The sequence below is a fragment of the Dasypus novemcinctus genome, chromosome 7, assembly GCF_030445035.2.
Source record: "Dasypus novemcinctus isolate mDasNov1 chromosome 7, mDasNov1.1.hap2, whole genome shotgun sequence".
NCBI classification, from domain to species: Eukaryota; Metazoa; Chordata; class Mammalia; order Cingulata; family Dasypodidae; genus Dasypus; species Dasypus novemcinctus.
In genome coordinates this window covers 19,247,166-19,266,616 of record NC_080679.1, presented here as the reverse complement: position 1 = coordinate 19,266,616, position 19,451 = coordinate 19,247,166, and the positions used below count along the sequence as shown (strand labels likewise).

At 38.2% G+C, this 19,451-nt stretch overlaps 1 protein-coding gene across 1 annotated transcript in view; it reads right to left on the bottom strand.

The window, feature by feature from the left end:
• CUL3 (cullin 3) overlaps window positions 1-18,957 on the bottom strand; it is a 100,847-nt gene extending 81,890 nt beyond the window's left edge. The window contains exon 1 of the mRNA XM_004472187.5: window positions 18,526-18,957. Within this exon, the coding sequence (XP_004472244.2) occupies window positions 18,526-18,591 (66 nt within the window). The 5' untranslated portion in view covers window positions 18,592-18,957. The remainder of the gene's footprint in view (window positions 1-18,525) is intronic.
• Window positions 18,958-19,451: the final 494 nt, after the last annotated feature.

Here is a 19,451-nt window from a genome sequence, read left to right as displayed (position 1 = left end):
AAGAACTGAGAGCAGTGATGCAAACAGACATCTCCACGTTGATGTTAACAGTGGTGTTATTCACAATTGTCAAAAGATGGAAACAACTCAGGTGTCCATCAACCAATGAATGGATAAATAAACTGTATATACACCCAATAGAATATTATGTAGTTGTAAGAAGAAATGAAGTCATAAAGCATATGACAACATGGATAAACCTAGAGAACATTATGTTCAGCGAAGCAAGCCAGACACAACAGGACAAATACTGTATGACTGTGCTATTATACTAAATGTATTGTGTAATTTCATGGAGTTTGTAACTTGAATATGGAACGCCAGCAAAAAGAATGAGCTTAGAGAATGGAAAGCTGAGGGTTAACTTGTACAGAACTGGTATAAAGGATGTGTATTATTTTTGGAAATGAATTGAAAAGGTGAAAGAACAACCTAACTTACGTAAGTAGCAGTGCTATTACATAGACATGACAGTGGTTGAAGGAGAAAGTCTAATATAATATATATTACTAAAAGGAAAGCTAAAAAATTTAACTGTAGGGAAGCAGACGTGGCTCAAATGATGAGTGTCCACCTACCACACGGAGGGTCCAGGGTCCTATACCCAGGGGCTTCCTGACCCATGTGGTAAGCGGGCCTATGGGCAGTGCTGCCATGCGCAAGGAGTGCCATGCCATGTGGGGGCGGCCCTGTGTAGGGGAGCCCCACACGTAAGGAGTGCACCCTGCAAGGAGAGCCACCCTACGTGAAAAAAAGCACAACCCACCCAGGAGTGGAGCCGCACACACAGAGAGCTGACGCAGCAAGATGACGCAACAACAACAAAAAAGAGATGCAGTTTCCCAATGCTGCCTGATAATACAAGCAGACAGAGAAGAAAACACAGCAAATACAAAGAGAGGAGCAGATGGGATAGGGGGAAGAAATAAATAAATCTTTTAAAAAAAAAAGTAACTGTATAGCATACTAAAACCTCATGTGAAATATGAACATGCATAAAAATGCATATATAAGACCATTTTTCTTTGAAACTAAAGAAACCTATGTTAATGTTACAAGATGTTACTATCAGACCAAAAAAACACATTATGCAAAGTGAAAGAAACAAGACACAAAGTACTACCCATTGTATGACTCTATGTATATAAAATGCAAATATAAGTCAATTTCTAAAGATGAAACTAGATTAGAGGTTATATAAGGCTGGGGGGAATAGAGGGATTGAGAGGTAAGTGATCGGGAGTATGGGGTTTTTCTTTTTGGAGTAATGAAATTGTTCTAAAATTTTTTGTGGTGATAAATGCATAACATTGATTACACAAAAAGCCACCGATTAAACACTTTGGAAAGACTGTACAGTATGTGAATATGTATCAATAAAAATAAATAAATGTGCAAGAATAGCCAGAAATAGCAGCTATGTACAGCAGGGAAACACAGAGAGATTGAGAAATGATGATTTTTTTTGGTCCATTTTTTATTACTATTGAAATAATGAAAATGCTGTAATGACTGAAATGATAAATGTCCAACTATGTGATTATACCAAATACCACTGATTATACACTTTGGACGGACTGTATGCTTATTAATACATATCAATAAAATTGACTTGTTTTATAAATAAATAATAGTATCTATCTCAAAGGACTATCATTAAGATTAAATGAGAATGTTGCAGAATTTAGTCCATCCCAGGGTACAATTCCTCAAATATCAGCTAACAAAAGTGCCCTATGATAGCACATCTTAAACGCTCATTTATAAGCACCAAATGTCAGAAAGAAATATAGTTTTTCAACCGTAACAGATAAATATATATCAGCTAAAACAAAAGCAATTTAGGAGCATAACTACGCTAAACGCAAATCAGTATAAAGTACACATAGCCCCGCCTCATGTCTCCTAGTTTTCTAGACCCAGGTAAATCATTTTAATCCCCAGACTTCTGTTCTTGGATCTTTTCACTCTCCACTTGATCATTACTCATTCTAATTGATTACCATGGTTACAACTACTACCTACACATCGAGGTTCTAAAACCTGAGACACTAGACAGACCACAAGGAATTCCAGAGCCCCTTAAAGGAACTAAACAAAATTTGGGGAATAGATAGGTGTGTACACTTCTTTTTTTGAGCATTGTTCTCCAGCTTTTACCAAATTTACAGAGTCATTTGGTCCATGTCTTAAAGAAAAAGAATACTGATTTATATGCCAAAAGCTCCCCAGTCTGCATTTCTAGGTCAGATTTCTCCCAGAACGTGAAACTCCTATATTCCAAAGTGCAAACAGGGTCTCAAACAGATATCTGTACACTAATGTTTATAGCAGTATTATTCACAATAGCCAAAAGGTAGAAACAACCTAAGCATATACGAATAAATGAACAAAATGTGGTCCACACAAACCATGTAACCTTTAGTCCACACAAACCATGGAATATTATTCGGCTACAAGAAAAAATGTTCTGAGACACACTAATATGTAAGACTGTGAAAGCATTGCGTTAAGTAAGGCACATAAGGACAAATGTTGTATGATGTCACTTAAGATACCTAGAAATAGCAAATATGCAAAGACAGAAAGTAGATTAAAGGTTACCAGGGATGGGAGTCAGGGGAAGGGGAAGTTTTTGCTTCGTTGGTTTAAAGTGTTCATAAATAAAAAAATTTTTAAATAAACAAACCAAAAATCTCCTATATTCAACTACCTACTAAACATCTCCAACCAAATGTCCCAGAAAGATCAAATTCATTATATCCAAAATCCCTGGTGAACTCACCCACCTAACCCACCCCAATCTTTCTCCTGTATTCTGAAATTCAGTAGTGGCAACACCAGTCACCTAGTTACACAAGCTAGAAGCATAAGCACCTTCCTTCCCCTCTGGTCTTAGCCCAAAAATATCCCTCAAGATTGAGGGAACTGTACAAAACGTGGAGGGAGGAACTGGAACAAAGGATTATAAATTAACAAATAATTAGGATTACTAAAGCCTTATAAAAGGAGAAGTGATTTCAGCATTCAGAGAGAATTCCCTGCTCTGCTTAGGAGAGCTAGTATCTTCTGGGAACTCATCAAGCACCTTCTTCTGAGCCCTCTGGTTTGCAGCCTACCCTGACGAATTTGGAATTGTGCATCGCCACAGTCTCATGAAAGAATTTTATAAAATCTCATACTATTTACAGTTATCTCCTGTCGGTTCTGATTCCTTAAAAGAACCCCGACTAATACTATATAAATATCAAGTGCTGCTGATATTAGTCCAAGATAATTTGCTGTTTCTCTGCATTTCTGTCAATCCCACCTTTCTCATCACCACTCAAATATCTTGTTTATGCTCCCCACCCTACCTCTTCATCTATTAATTCTTTACATAATTTCTGAACACAACTCAAGTGTCACATCCTCTGGAAATTCTCCCCTGATCTTTTCAAGCAAAGTTAATGCTTCCTTCTCAGCTATTCCATAATACTCAAATTATATCATGTCCACACTCTCATGCTGTTTCATAATTGTTTGTGCAGTTTTTTCTTCTACTAGACTATGAGATCTTTAAAGAACTGTGCATTTTCCTTTAATGCCACTTAGGAGGCCAATGACAAATGTCTGCCGAATGACATTTGCCCATTTTATACCAATAAAACTTTGAAAAAAAACAATATTTGAATGACTAGGCACAGTGATATTAAAAAAATTAATTTATCTAGAGTAAATTATATAATTTAAAATAATGATGTCCTTTTCAAATAGAAATAAAGCACAATAATGTACAAGAGACAGAATCTAAATTTCATCTATCAAGCAGTGTTTTCATATTTTCCCATTCATCTAACTAAATGCCTCAGAAAGTTGCTTAATCATAATTTTACTAGTAAATGTTAACTGGGAAGAAAACAGTAGAAGGAATAGGCCCTTCAGGAGAGGCTCAATAAGTTACAATCTTTCCCTCAATCAAACAAGTCTGAACACAAGAGGCCAAATGAGATGAGACTCAAGTGCAGTGCAGATTCCCAGATGCTTTATATGGTTTGAGTATCAAGTGAACATACCAACAATCCTGCTGGCAAAACAATTATGTTACCGATGAAACTTAATTTCTCACTCACCGACCCTTGATGCAGAAAGAATGTCATACTAACGACCAACGAAACTTGAAAAGGCTAAATGTTAAAATAAAACTGATACCCAGCAAAAGTTTTTTTTTCCTCGATGCTTCTTTAAAGCCAATTCCCGAGATGGGCTGGGTTTCAAAAAAAAAGTTTTATTGGTTGCACAAGCAATGGAGCACAGTGGCCTTCTGGTCCAAAACTGCCTCCCTGATTACTGAAATTCTAATATTTTATAACATCCAGGTGCTAACGAATAATTGGGGTGGAGCTGAACATAGGTTCCTTCATTAATAAACATAAAGGGGCTGACCAGGAGGAACCAGAGTGAGGTAGCAAACCAGGATCAGTTACAAGGGTCTGAGATATGGGCATACAGAACAAAGGCCAGTTAACAAGGTCTTTCATACAGATATTAAACAGAGGTGGTTGGAATGGTTACCATCCCAATAGTAACTACATACAAGGGTGAGATTAAGTATATAACCATCTATACTGATGCATATATTTCAATTATGGAGTAATGAAATTTAAAGAACCTAACCTACTGTTAAGTTACATGCATTTTTTAAAAGAGTAACATTATTTTAAAGTAATATTCTAAACTATTCGGGCAGGATTTTAATTCTACTAATGAAATTTATTTGCTCAGATTGCCATAATAGCAAATACAAGTAGTAAGGGATTTGGCAACAACATCTGGCAAAACAATAACACAGAATGCACAAATACATACGCATTTAATGTTTGGTATTGAATAATTAGATACAGTACCATTCCCCAAAAAGTTCCAGTTACAAAGCGACCAGGAAGCAAAGTAAATTCATTTAGCAGTAAAAGAAACAAAAATCTTTTTTGGTGGAGAAAGATATAAATATTCCTAAATGCTTATAGTTTAAAGAGACCTTTAAAAACACAAATCAAGACTTTAACTGTAAAATGTGACCGTTCGCTCCCCCAATCTATCATTAAGAATCAACAACAAAAATAACTCTAACTTTTCTCATTTTCTTTCACAAACACCTCTGGTTGTTCATCTACATTACTTCAAATGATACATAAAAACATAATCTTCAAAACGCTTGAATTTGAAAGGAGGTCCAGCTCTTAAATACTTACACATCTTGAAGGTATTGTAATTACTGGGAGTTGGGGAGAACTATTTCATGATACAAATTAAAAATGAAAAGAAAAAAGAAAACAAAAATCTTAAATGAAGAGAACTGTATTCTTCCCATCCAATGTACAAAAAGGACAAGAAGTCTTTAGTACCCTGTGAATAATTTTCTACAAGAAATTCAGAAAGTGTGGGTGGGGGAAAAGGGTGAGAATTTGAAATTCCAGGCAATTCAGAATGACACAGCTAGAAATAAAACAAATAGGGGAAAAAAAAAAAAAAGCTGGATGAATGCTTCAAACTTCAGCCTCAAAAAAGCTGCTTTGGTTACCAGATATCTAAGGAATGACAGACAGCATTCTCACCAGTCACAATCAGGCCATAAATTATGTAAGGGCCCTCTTCTATAAGCACCTTACAGCAGATAAGGTCTGTCTTAATTTTACTCTATCCCTTATAATATAGGTTGCCTAAAGGACATTCAAAAATTATGACTTGAATGCAGTCCAGTTAAAGATACTAATAAAGATGAATTTTATCTGATGATCAATGACTATTCAATGATTTACGGCATCTGCAATAATCCCATTTAACCATCAGTTGAACTTTAAGCAATCTCAACCATCAAAAATACTGGAGGTAAAGAGTCTGTGGATACATTCAAACAGACTTTGGACCAGCTATTTAACCTTTCTAAACCTCAATTTCCTCATCTGCTTGTGGTAGAGAGGAATGGGAGACGATCATTACATGTTGATTAAGACTGTGTGAAAGCACCTGGCATATAGCAGCACTTACTCATTCAATAAATTTTTTTTCTTCCTTTAGTACACAGAAGAGGCACAGAGCCCTTGCTTAATGACTTAAAACCAAAGTTAAGTCTACTAATGTTCGGTTAACTGGTTTCTTTTCATTTACAACGGAGACCAGACAGGAGTGGAAGTTTGCAGCCAGAAATACTGATGTCAAGGAAGAAGAGAAAAAGGTTACCAATTAGAAAAGCACAAAAGTTGGGGACAATTCTGAGAAACCACAAAGTAAGTATAATAATCATCAACTGGCTTCTAATATCATTAAATTACAGAGGAGTAACATTCATAATGAGAAAGTTGAATCATCAATAGAAGATTCAATTATGATCTGTTTATCGGTCTTCAACCTGAGTGGGCTGTCCAAAAATCAATGTGAAAATTTGGAACAATTTTTTTTTTACACAAATTTAGTTTTCCAAATTAGCCTGTAAAAATCCATTTGACACAAAGCTGACATATAATTCTAACAATACTACTTCAACTGTATGTACAAGAATTACTTTTGCAAATGTGGAAAAATTCATGTGTAACATCTCATAATCTAATGATAAGATTATGAATGTTACACAACAAATAAGATGGAATCATGTAAGTATTCTCATTAAAGCAAGAAATTTATCACTGCTGTATTCACCAAGGAAAAAAGATGAGATATGTTACTAGACTCCCTGGAACACATTTTACCCAGAGGACAAATACAATATTAACTAGATCTCTTCAAACATTACAATTAGAGATCCTCTTTATTAAGAAAATTAGTTTAGAACATCTATAACAACATTACTTTCAAATAATAATGAAATTTTTTATATTTCCCAAAATACTATAAATCACACACACTACTATTTAAAGGCTATGTGTATAAAACTATTCTTTAAACATCTGGAAGATAAAAGCAGGAATCATATTTTGGATGGAATCTCACAATAGTAATAATAATAATGCTGCAGAGAAAAAATGTTTATTATCTAAATGCATTTTTAGTTCCACACATCTATCCTACAATCTAAAATCAATCAAAGCAACCATACTTTCTTCTCTTTAGCTTAAGTCAATGTTTTCTTTTAATGGATAAACACACCACCTTTTCAAAACCTGCGACAATGTATAAAACCTCTATGAACTGTGAGTCAATAACAAATCATGTCATCACCTCAATCACCACATACAAACCAAGGAGAAAAAGCATGTGAAAGAGTATAAATTGCCACCTTTAGCTTTGTCTTTGAATGAGCCTAATTATAACCAATTATGTTATGACAGCAAAAAGGTCTATCATATGATATTATTACCTAAACCAAGTCTGCTCAAAACTTCACTAAAATTAAATATCAACCTAGCTAAACTTCTAATAGCTTCATATTAGGATTTAACCAATCATCACTGGACTATGGCATTTACATTTTAAAGAAAAACCTAAGGCTGAAAAAGTAGGTGACTTTTACAATGTCATGCAAAACATTCTGCAGAAAGGCCATAGGAAAACATGCTAGCATTCAGTTTCTAGTTTATGTATAAAGACACTGCCTTTTAACTGAAATTTTTAGAGCTGGAATGAGCCTAAAATAGCTCCAAATTGAGACATCTTCATTTTACAAGTTAGAAAACCAAGGGTTAGGCAGCTTATACCAAGATGACAGAGCTAGTTAGAGCAGTGAAGGAATCCACATTTCTAAGTTGTGTCCTGCATTATACCATATGAACTCAACTCACACAACCAGGGTGCTCGATATCAAGAAATCATTTTATAAATGAAAAGTTCAATGTGAGCACTCAATTATTATGGCTATATACTTATTTCAGTTAGTAAAAAGAGCTTCTAACCAGAAATCAGTTATTGTTCTTCCACAAAATCAAGTCATAGAAGTACATCTTGGAAAAATTACCCTGTCTTAGGTTCCACATCTGTTAAATTAAGATTAGAACAGACTCTAAAGCTTTCAGTTTTAAAAATTAAGATATTAACACAAATAGGTACAAATAAATTGTTTATTTGGTTAGTGTCTTAGTTTGCCAAAGGGCTGCTGATGCAAAGTACCAGAAATGGGCTGACTTTTAAATGGAGTTCTGAGACCGAGAAATGTCCAAATCAAGGCATCAGCAGAGATGTTTTCTCACCAAAGCAACTGCTGGCAATCCTGGACTCCTATCACTTGGAGATCAGGCATCTAGCAGAGTTTCTCTCCTCAGCTGTGAACTGCTGCATAGGCCCAGCCTCTTTGGAGCTTCATGTAAGTGATCCTCAATCCCAGCTCTACCCTTTCCTAGGTGTGAGTATAATCATACATATTTTTTATTTTCCTAGGTCTTTCTGAGCTAGATTTTTTGAAAGGACAATAATACTGAAATTTCTTAAGATTATTGTGAGGTTTTGAGACAATTGGTTCAAAGTACCTAAATCAGAGCTTAACACAAGGATTTCAGCATACATGGGTTTTCTCAATATTAAATTAGCTGAAGAAAGATGATTTTTTAAAAAGTCACTTATTCTTTCATTTTCTCTGGAATAAACTGATGTACCAACTATCTGGCTTAGTTTTTTTTTTTTTTTTTTAAAGATTTATTTATTTATTTCTCTCCCCTTCCCCCCCACCCCGGTTGTCTGTTCTCTGTGTCTATTTGCTGCGTCATCTTGTTGTGTCAGCTCTCCATGTGTGTGGCACCATTCCTGGGAAGACTGCACTTTCTTTCGCGTTGGGCAGCTCTCCTTATGGGGCACACTCCTTGCGCGTGGGGCTCCCCTACGCAGGGGACACCCCTGCATGGCAGGGCACTCCTTACGCACATCAGCATTGCGCATGGGTCAGCTGCACACGGGGTCAAGGAGGCCCGGGGTTTGAACCGCGGACCTCCCATGTGGTAGACGGATGCCCGTTTAACCACTGGGCCAAGTCCGCCGCCTCTGGCTTAGTTTTTAAAATCAATCAAATAAAACACCTATTAGAGTAAAACTTCCTTAATCTGTACTCCCTAGTCAATGTGAATTGCAAGATACATGTATAGATAAATAAACCCACCTATTTTCATATATATTTATATAGACTGTATATATTAAAAATACATAATTACTTTCAAGAAGATATGGCAAACAGAACAGGCTAAGTGTTGCCCTGGTTTAGAAAAGAATGACTTGCAATCAGTATATTAAAGCATTCCTCTTAGTAATGATGGCTTACTTTATAGAAAAGTTATCTCTAAGGAATATTGTATTCTTTTGAAGTAGATAAAGAATGCCATTTGAAATCTATTCACTTGCATAGCGTACCCTTTCCCATATTTCACGAACAAATTTGGGCCCATTCTTTCCAAATGAATATGAGTACTAAATAAATGGAAGTCAAATTAAGAAGTTTCTAGGAGCAAAAACTCTGGATTAGCAGCCAAAGCAACTACAAAATCAGTTCTCAATTCCCTATTAACTATATCAACTTGGGTAAACAGGACTTACTTTCCTCATCTTTAAAAAGGTTAGATTAACTCTGACTAATGATTTTAAAGCAATGCTTACTAAAACTTTTTATAATGAAGTCTTTTACAAAACCCCATCATATACAAACGGATAATACAGGAACTACTATAAACAGTCAGCTCTCCTAAGCTTCTTGGTTCCCTGAAACTGTCCCGGATCTCTATAAGACTTTGAAAATTACTGCCCTACATCAAGCGTAATGTTACTTTTAATTGAAAATTCTGACTTTCTGATTCTTTTTTTGACTATGTCAGTTAATACTACTGCTTATTAGAAAGAACTTTCCGACATATTGTTTAATCCTTACAATCTGTGGGAAAGATTGGTCTAATTCCCATTTTAAAGATGAGAAAACAAACTCAGTTCATTGATTCAACAGTGTATACTTTGGTTGGACACTGTTGTGCCACACTAATATCAATTTAAAAAAAAACAAAAACTTGCTGCCTCCTCTAAAGGAAATTAGGGCCTAATAAAGAGATACTACATGTTCTGAAGAAGTTTGGCAGCGAATGGAATGGGATGGTAGTTACTACGATGGGAAAGACAAGAAAAGGAACACTTTCCTTCTCTGAAATCAGAGAGAGAAAAGTGAGAATGAGTAAAGATATAAGTTAAAGAATATGATTGAAAGGGAAGAAAGCTGAAGGAACTTGCACATAGTAACACTAGTTTTCACTGTGAAGGAGTAGCAAGTTCCTAGAAGAAGAGAGATAAAAAGAAATAGCAGTAAAGAGCTTAAAGACTATGATTAAAGTTTGGAATAACTCATGAAGGAAAGGGGTGAGGGAGCTTATTAGGGACACAAAAAATTTCCCAAAGGCACTTACAGTCCAGCTAACTTAAGAAACCACTGTCCTGTGATTTTTCTCCAAGAATGTACAAAGCCTGGAAAATAGGAGCGGTGAAGGCAGATGGGCGAAATGATCCAAGACACATGTTGCTGATATTTCTGGTCTTGTCCTCGGGAGGTAGCAGGAAATAAGAAACAATGAGTAAAAGTTGGAAGTGATGGTACTAAGGCTTGGGAGAATGAAAAGAGTTTTCTTGAAATTCAAGACCACATAATGTGAGAAGAAAATAAGTAGGATGGAAAAATTTAATAGTTTGCATTTTTTATAATGTTTACTATGTGTCAGGCCCTATTCTGAGAGTGTTACATGTATTAACTCTTTCCTTCCTTTTAACAACCTTAAGAAGTAGGCACTATTATCTCCATTTTACAAAAGAGGAAACAGAGATTAAATGATATGCACAAAATTCAACATATAATAAATGTAGGTCCTGGGATAGAATGCAATATTAGAGTTTTAAGGTTTCTAAAGTAGTGAACTGTCAAGCTCCAGAAATGGGTGGAGATAAATGGAATACAGAGGAGGCCAGGTATGTTTGATGATCACTGTGTATCTGGTGCCTGATCCATGGTAAGATTCAATAAATATACTTTAAATTAAATAAATGAATGACCATGCTTACAAGGGTTGGGGAAAAGTAAGATTTATACTAGAGAGCATGTCTGTAAAGCAGTTATTAAAACCTTCAATCTGAACAAGAATGTGTAAGAAGTTAGCATATGCCACAGGAAGAGAGAAAAATAGTTAGCAAGGGCATGAGCCACAAAAGAGAATGATAGATTTGGCAATAAGTGGCTTCTGGACCCAATGATTCAAGGATTATAAGTAAAACATATCTCAATTCAAGAAGGTAACCCTGACTCCTCAGAGCAAAGCCAGGTCTCAACTGAGGAAATGTCAGAAAAAGTTGCAAACAGGTTGAGGATACAAGAGAATTAATATGCAATAAATGCAGAGGTTCAGAGTGTAACATGCTGGGTAAGCAGATGCAAAGAAGGGTCATAGAAGAAGAGGTAAAATTAAGGCTCTAGCTAGTAAAAAGAAAACACTGGACCACAGATTTACGTCTTCTGAAGGTGAATCCTGAGTTACTGCCAATGCATGAGATTTACCTCTGAATGAGACTAGGCCAACTATCCTTCTAAAGAAAGTGCCATAGACCTTTAATGACCTACTACATCTTAAGACTTCATTTTTACCTGTCAAGAGTTCAAACATTTCAGCACACTACTTGCATTGACTTACCTAATCAATCAAATACATAGGTTTGGCTTAGAGGAATAGCTTCTCATTTAATCAATCATTCACTAACCATCCACTGTGTCCAACACTGACATAAACGCTTTCCTGTTCAAAAGGGTGTCTGATTTAAGACTGACAGGGCCCATAACCTTAGTTCAGGCATGAAAAGAAAAATTCAAGAGACAGAAGGAGAAAAAGTGTTAGGGAAGGAAAGAAACAAGAAAAACAAGATGTATTTTTAGATGAACATCTCGGGTATGTATCAGATGTACATATCAAATGGGTGTTTACTCCTTCAATAAAGTTACACACTTACTCCAGTGATTATGAGAACCATTATTGGAACTTCTCTTTTGAAACTATCCCCCTAGAGTCTGTGGTATATTCTTTTGAAGTGTCCCAATGGTACCAAACCACATCCTTTGAGACTGATTTCTCAGTGTGGTTCATACACTGGCTCTGCAAGCTTTTCAAAACATGAGCTTTAAATATTGTACAAAAAAATGTACAGCATCACTAAAATAGGTGTGTAGCATTCCAAAAAAACTACTTGTAAAAACAACATTCAGCTTTAAAGTATAAATTTTGGCATGATGATAGCTAAATTTTGGTATAATAACAACTATGTACTAGGTACTGTTCTAAATACTCACAACCACTTTGTAAGGTAGGTCCTATCAGTATTCTCATCTTAGAGAAGAGAAAATTGAGGCTACAAGAGGTTAAGTACCCCCTCTCAATTTAGAGGTGGAGCAGACATCACCATCCCAGGGTCCACAGGATGGAGGAATAAAATATGGATTAGAGTGGACTTACTGGTATTCTACTATAGAACTATTGTGACCCTAGCAATGGAAGAAACTGTATCACTGATGTGGCCACAGTGGCCACAGTAGTTGCTGAGGCAGGGAGAGGGAAGAAGAGCTGTGATGTGGGAGCATTTTTGGGACTTGGAGTTGTCCTAAATGATACTGCAAGGACAGATGCTCGACATTATATATCCTACCATAACCCTACTGAATGTACTGGGGGAGAGTATAAACTACAATGTAAACTATAATCCAGGCATTGCAGCAGTGCTCCAAAATGTATTCACCAAATGCAATGAGTGTGCCACAATGATGAAAGAGGTTGTTGATATGGGGGGGGGGGGAATGTGGTATATGGGAACCTCTTATATTTTTTAATGTAACATTTTTTTGTGATGTATGTATCTGTAAAAAAAAATCACACACACAATTAAAAAAAATTTTTAAGTTAAAAAAAAAAAAAAGAGAGGTTAAGTAACACAGCTAGAAAAAGGTGATCTGGCATTTGAACCCCGGCAGCTCAAAGCCAAAGCTCTTGACTATTATATGCTCAACCTCTTTACTTTATAGTTACACTCCTAATACATGTTGCATACTCTAATGCAAGATTAAATGAAAATTTCCCTACAGACTCTCCATACTTTTTATTCTTAGTAAATCATGTCAGTAGTCAAAGAAATGCAAATTAATACATTAATGTACTATCTCTTCACCTTTAAACTAAAGATATGATATGTTGACTAAGATACTGCTATACAGCACAAGTTAAACTAGAGAAGCATAATTAATTCTTAAGGGCACTCATTCTAGAGCCTGAATGGGTTAGAATCCTAGTTCTGCCACTTGCAAGCAGAGTAACCTTAAACAAATCATTTAACTTCTCTAGATAATAGTAGTATACCACAGAGTTGTTGTGCAAATGAAATGAGTTTACGTGTGCAAACAACACAGAACAGCGCCTAACACATGGTAAGCATTCAATAAGTGTTCAACATTACTACCTTTCAGGAGGTCAATTTAACAATTATGTTTAGCCCAGTAATTCCATAATCATGGATAGGCACAAATATTTATGTGCCTAAATAGTCACAGTTCCATTTATAAAAGGGAAAATATGGAATCCATGGAAGCAAAGTACCCAGCAGTAGAAAAAAGTTTAAGGAAACTAAGGTACTGTGGAGTATTATGCAGCCGTTTAACAACTATGTTTTCAGAAATATTTAAGAAATATTTCTTAATATTTCTGATGTGCTTAAGAGCATGAGAAGTCTAAGAACAAATGGGGACAATTAATGGTTTTGTTGTGTTTTTCTGATTATAGTGATATTTGCCATCTTTTGGAAAGTAGCTTTGATCTTCATAATAGGTTTTCTTCCTCAGTGAAAATACATACAGTAAGATATTTTTAAAAAATAATAGTATAGAAAATTTTATCTGATTCTGTGTGTGCATACATGTATGAAAGATTAAGAGGAAACATATCAAGATATTAATATTGTTTATTCCCAAATGGTAGAATTACAAGTGACTTTAATATACTTCCTTATAAATTTAGATATTTATCCAACTATTATGAATTTGCATCACTTTTATAACTAAAAAAGCTACTTAAATGAATTCATTGCCTTGACAGACTATGTTAGAAGAGTTTTCACAATACATCAATACATTCATACAAAATGTAACTTATAATTCATTTCAATGATTTATTCTAAGAATACTAGTACTTATAACCTGTAAGGTCTCCAAACTTATAAGGGAATGCATACTACTTTCTCCAGACTTAATTAGATAATCCTCCTGAACTAGACAAATGCTATTACTTAGCTACAACTGAAGAAGACTGAGTGACGTGCAAACAAATGAAGCTTTCTCTATTTTATTTGAAGAACTCAAACTTGTGACTAATGTGCTATCTTAAAGGCCAAATTTCACATTTACTACTAAAACGGTTTAAAATTCAATACTGGTACTAATAATTTCCAGTCTCCTCTGAAATGCTATCCAGGAAGACAATGCAAAATAAAATGAACACTTTATAGATAACTACTTCATGTTCCTTGAATTTTCCAACTTCTAAAGCCAGAGGAACTAATCGGTGCAACACAGCTGGCTCTCCCATATCTATTAAAGAGAAAAATCAGCAATACTTTAATAACTGTTACACCTTAGTCCATAATTTCTCTCTAAGTAAATACACAGAGAATGAAAAACAAATTTATAGCTAATCCCCTTTCTCTGTGTTTGCAAGACTATTAATCAGCTCTCCTGTATGTACAGTCTGGGTAGTTCTGGGCAAACTTTCTTTTCACTGAGGAAGAGAAACCTATTATGAAGATCAAAGCTACTTTCCAAAAGATGTCAAATATCACTGTAATCAGAAAAACACAACAAAACCATTAACTGTCCTCATTTGTTCTTAGACTCCTCATGCTCTTAAGCACATCAGAAATGATCTTAAAACTCATTCCTTTCATTAGTATCAGTCCACATCATTCACTGTCCATGCTTCACAGATTACTCTCCATGGAGCTCTTCCAGAGTTATGAAGGGGACTTCACAACCAGAGATCCTCTCTTATCATGATTTAGCATGCTTTTATTAAATACTAACTGAAGCTATTCTCAGAATATCACAGTAGAGGTCTTAAGGGCCTGATCATAGGCACTTTCTCAATGTCTCCTAAACTCTAAAGGCTGAGCCAAGAATGGCAAATCCAGAGCTGACAGCATTTTCATTCAAACATTTCCCCTCTGATACCAATCAAGCTTTTCACACCTCTGTGGACCAAAAAAACCCTGACAGTACAAATGAGGAAGAATGGCTTTTCAAACGCAAGGTCAAAAGATTCATCTGACAAAACCCTACATAGTGAAGGAAAGACTCAGGGGAAAGCCACATGGGGCAGCAAGGAAAGAAGAGCAGGGATTTCCTGATACAGCATTATTTGGTACCAAACCCATTAGGTTTCAGGAGCTTCACAATGACAGCCTCCTTTCTTAAATAAGTTTCGTGACCCTTGCTGTGACTCTGGGTACCAAAAATAAGTAAATTAATTAATTAAAAACCATATTAACAAAAAGATATGAAATGACAAATATTTTGTACAACACAGGAAACATTACAAAGTGGAATAAACTATTCTCTGTCAGCAATTTACAGATACATAGTGTTCCTTATTGTACTGCATCTCAAAAAGAACCTGTTTCTTTTGAAATCTTATGAAAAGGTCTACTTAAAATGCAAACTGTCCATTAAACAGTGGTATGATATAACTATTACTCTTGGGAACAATGGTGAAGGCACACTTAAATATGCACTCAAATCACTAAAAAAAACCTTGATTTTACTAATGGGACTCTATCTGGAATAGACCCACCCCTCTATACAATATCCTGTAAGTTCACTCACCACTCTATTTTACAACGAAAACAAAATGCCCCCAAACCATATTTTCATACTTTGAACATATCGATTTTGTAAAACATACAATAAGCAAGTGCTTTGAGACATGGGGGTAAACTATCATTTCCCTTAACTTATAGACAACTATATATTCAAATGGTGTACTTAAAACCCAATCGTTTTAAGTTATGTACCATTGTATACACAAAAACAGTATTTTTTCTTTAAGGAGGACTATGCATTTACTACTACTGACTAGTGACCCATGAAGACTGTAGTTACGTAGTCAAGGTTGCTAACCTGGAAGAAAGGAAAAAGAATGTCTATAAGTACTCAAACACCAGAGTAAGTCAAACTGAAGAGCATATCACTGAGACATATTTCTATTCTTAATGAAGGTTCAAGGAAATACAAATCAAAATTCATTATTAAAAAATACACTGGATCTTTTCAAACAGCTATTTATGAATATGTTGTCAATAACACTTATGAAATAGAAATGTCATCAATACTTATGAAAAGTCACACTTAAAACTTAGCAGATATTAACTACTGCAGATATTAACTACTGAATATCAAACACTAATCACTTGCAAACTTTATTAAAGGATTTTAGGAAAACAAGGCAATCGGGTATAGACTGAAAGGGTCTAAATTAGCTTGTAACCATATGGCATTGTAACATTATTTATGTAGCACCTTAAAAAATAATATACAATTGTATATATATACAATTACACTCATCAGCTAAAGATGGTCTTTCAAGCTATACTGATAATATCCCAAGCCCCTAGAACTGCCTAGCACACATACTCAATAAATATTTGTTGAATGAATGAAAGGAGGGTGGAACAGGTAAGAGCAGGCAAATCTAAAGGGATCAAAGATTTAATTATACCCATACATAAAGGTAAAACAGAGAAAGACAGCTGGTTAATCAGAATAATATTAACCTAAGTGAGTTGATGTCAACTGTGAGCTATTCCACATTTTAGCAATAAATCTCAACTCGAAGAGTTCAGACTTCAAGAATGAGCAGTGTTAAGATAGCAAACATTGCGTAGAAAACCTGTTCTCTATTTAATTCACAAAAACCCTACTAGTTCTAAATTCTGCTAAACATGGTCTTAGTAGGAAAACACCCACAAATTCATAAATCCAGCTCCTTGCCCCATTATAAGGGACAGCATGCAACAGAGCGCCATTCGTACTCTTTTGCCAACAGCATTTCTCACTTTCTGATGCAGTTTCTCACACTTGTTTAGGAAAAAACTTAAAAACTTAAAAACCCCTTCACAGAATATCAAAACAAGTATTTCTCCAGAGTACACCCTACCTTTATTTACATAAAGCCTTAAGTTTCTAAACATTCATATTATGCTCTTGCCAAGTTCAGATTTCTGCATCAGGTGAATTTTTTTCCTTTAAATTTTAAGAATTCAGGTTCTCTGGGACTAAGTCACTCATTTATCTAAGACAATCACATTAAGATAAGTCTTTCCTCACTGCAAACAGTGCACTTTAGAAAAAGCATGCTTAAAAAAAGGAGTACAAGCCCCTCCCCGTCTCCCTCACTTGCTATAATGTGTTTATGATGCTAAGAAAGGAAAACCAAGATCTTTCTCGTTTGACTTTTTATAATCAATTCCAGTTCAACTGCTAGTTTGTCAACCCTGACGTATGCCTGTTACTGTAGCGACACGAGCAAGTACGTCCAGTTTCTGTTACAGCAATACATTTTAATGGCTTGACACTGGCTACCTGAATCAGATAGGACATGGAAAGTTATCCCCTATATACTAAACACTGCAAACGTTTGACTCAACCTAATTTCAAAAAGAAAAAGTTTTTAAACAGAATATGTTTGCTATCACTAAAACCGAGGGAGTAAAGCAATTCAGGGTGGTGACTATATTCATTTTCTTGGGCTTCCAAGGCTAGGAAATCGAGAACCAACTTGGTTTTTTCTTGCTTCCCCTTGCCCTTATATGAGCGGCGAGGCAATTCCTGCACGAGAGAATTTGTGAAGGCTTTGGAAGGTGGTGGGATGAAAGATGCCATAAATATACCGATGTTTTTAATATTATTACCATCAAGCATTAAGTGGAAACACTGTCGCTGCGTCGAGGGTAGGTTGATGGCCACAACCCTTCCTAAGGAGGGGGTAGAGGAGGAAAGAGAGATGGAGAGAGAAAGAAGAGTCCCTTTCATCACCCTACAGGCTTGGCCGTCTTTTACGCTGGGTTACTTTTTAAACGGCTGCAAACCACACGTGAAAAGTTACACACAAACCCCACACAAGGAGGACTAAGACAGTCCCCGTCCCTGCAGTGCTGGGGGTCCCGGGAACTGAGAGAGGGGAGGAATACCAGGGTTTGGGCCTACACCCCAGGAACGGAAGGTGCTGGGACCAGCGATGGGGCTCTGGCCGCAGCCGACGCCCGCCGACCGGCTGGCAGCGCAGCACCGGGGCGTGGGGCGGGGAGCCGGGTCCGGGCGCCAGGCGCGGGGAACGGCCCCGGAGGGCAGCCGGGCCTGAGACCCGCGCCGCCCGGTTGCCGGGAAGGCTCGCGCCCCGCGGCCGGCGGCCGTGGGGGAGGGGAGGCCGGGCCTGCGGCCTGTTGGGGGAGTTCAGCCCGGGCCTCGCGTGCGGCTCTCGGCCGGGGTCCCGGCCCCGGAGTCCCGGGCGCCGAGGAGAGACTTACCGGAAAGGCCCGGATCCGCATCTTGGTGTCCTTCCGGCTGCCCGTGCCTTTGCTCAGATTCGACATGGTGCTCGTCCCCTCCCCGGCGGCGGCTTCAGGTCGCACTCCGAGCGCCGGTGTCACATTTAAGGCGGGCGGGCAGGCGAGGGAGGACGCTGGGGGGGGGCGGCGGCACGGCCCCCGGGCTGGGCTGGGGAGCTGGCCGGCCCCTGGGTGGCCGCGGCGGCGGCGGCGGCTCGGGCTCCGGCGCTCAGGCTCGGCTGGGGGGCTGCGCTGGCGCGGCGGCTCGGCGGGGTGGCGCGGCGGCTCGGCGAGGTCCCCCTCACGCCCGGCTCGGCTCTCTTTATCGCGCTCCTCCGCGATGGCGGCGGCGGCGGCGACGGACAAACATCTCACTGCGCAGGCCGAACGTCCTCCTCCTCCTTCTCCTCCTCCTCCGCCTCAGCGAGACGAGATCCGGCCCAGAGGGTGGAGGGGGGAGGAGGGAGGGAGAAGAGCCGGAGAGTGGAGAGATTGGGGGGAGGGGGGTGGGAGGACGGGAGGGGGGGAGGCGGGCGGCCGCGGCGGGGGACGCTCAGATCTCGCGAGAAGGACGCGAGCGCGCGGCCCAGGTGGGGCGGGGCAAAGCCTGGGAGCGGGAGGGGGCCGGGAGAAGGGGAGGAGGGGCACAGAGACTTGGGGGGCGGGAGGGGCCAGTGGGGCGGGGAGTAGGGAAAGGGGCGGGGCTGAAGGCGGGAGGAGTTAGCAGCCCTCTTGGCAGGGGAGCATCGGGGACTGGGTTCTGGGCGGAGGTGGTTGCTGATTGGTGGAGCGCAGAGCGGGGTTGAAGAGTCCTGGTCACGCGGGCGGAGTGGGCGGGGTAAATTCGGAGAACAGCTGCGGCGCTGTAGTGGACTGGGCCGGGCTAGGGCCGGGCTAGGGCCGGG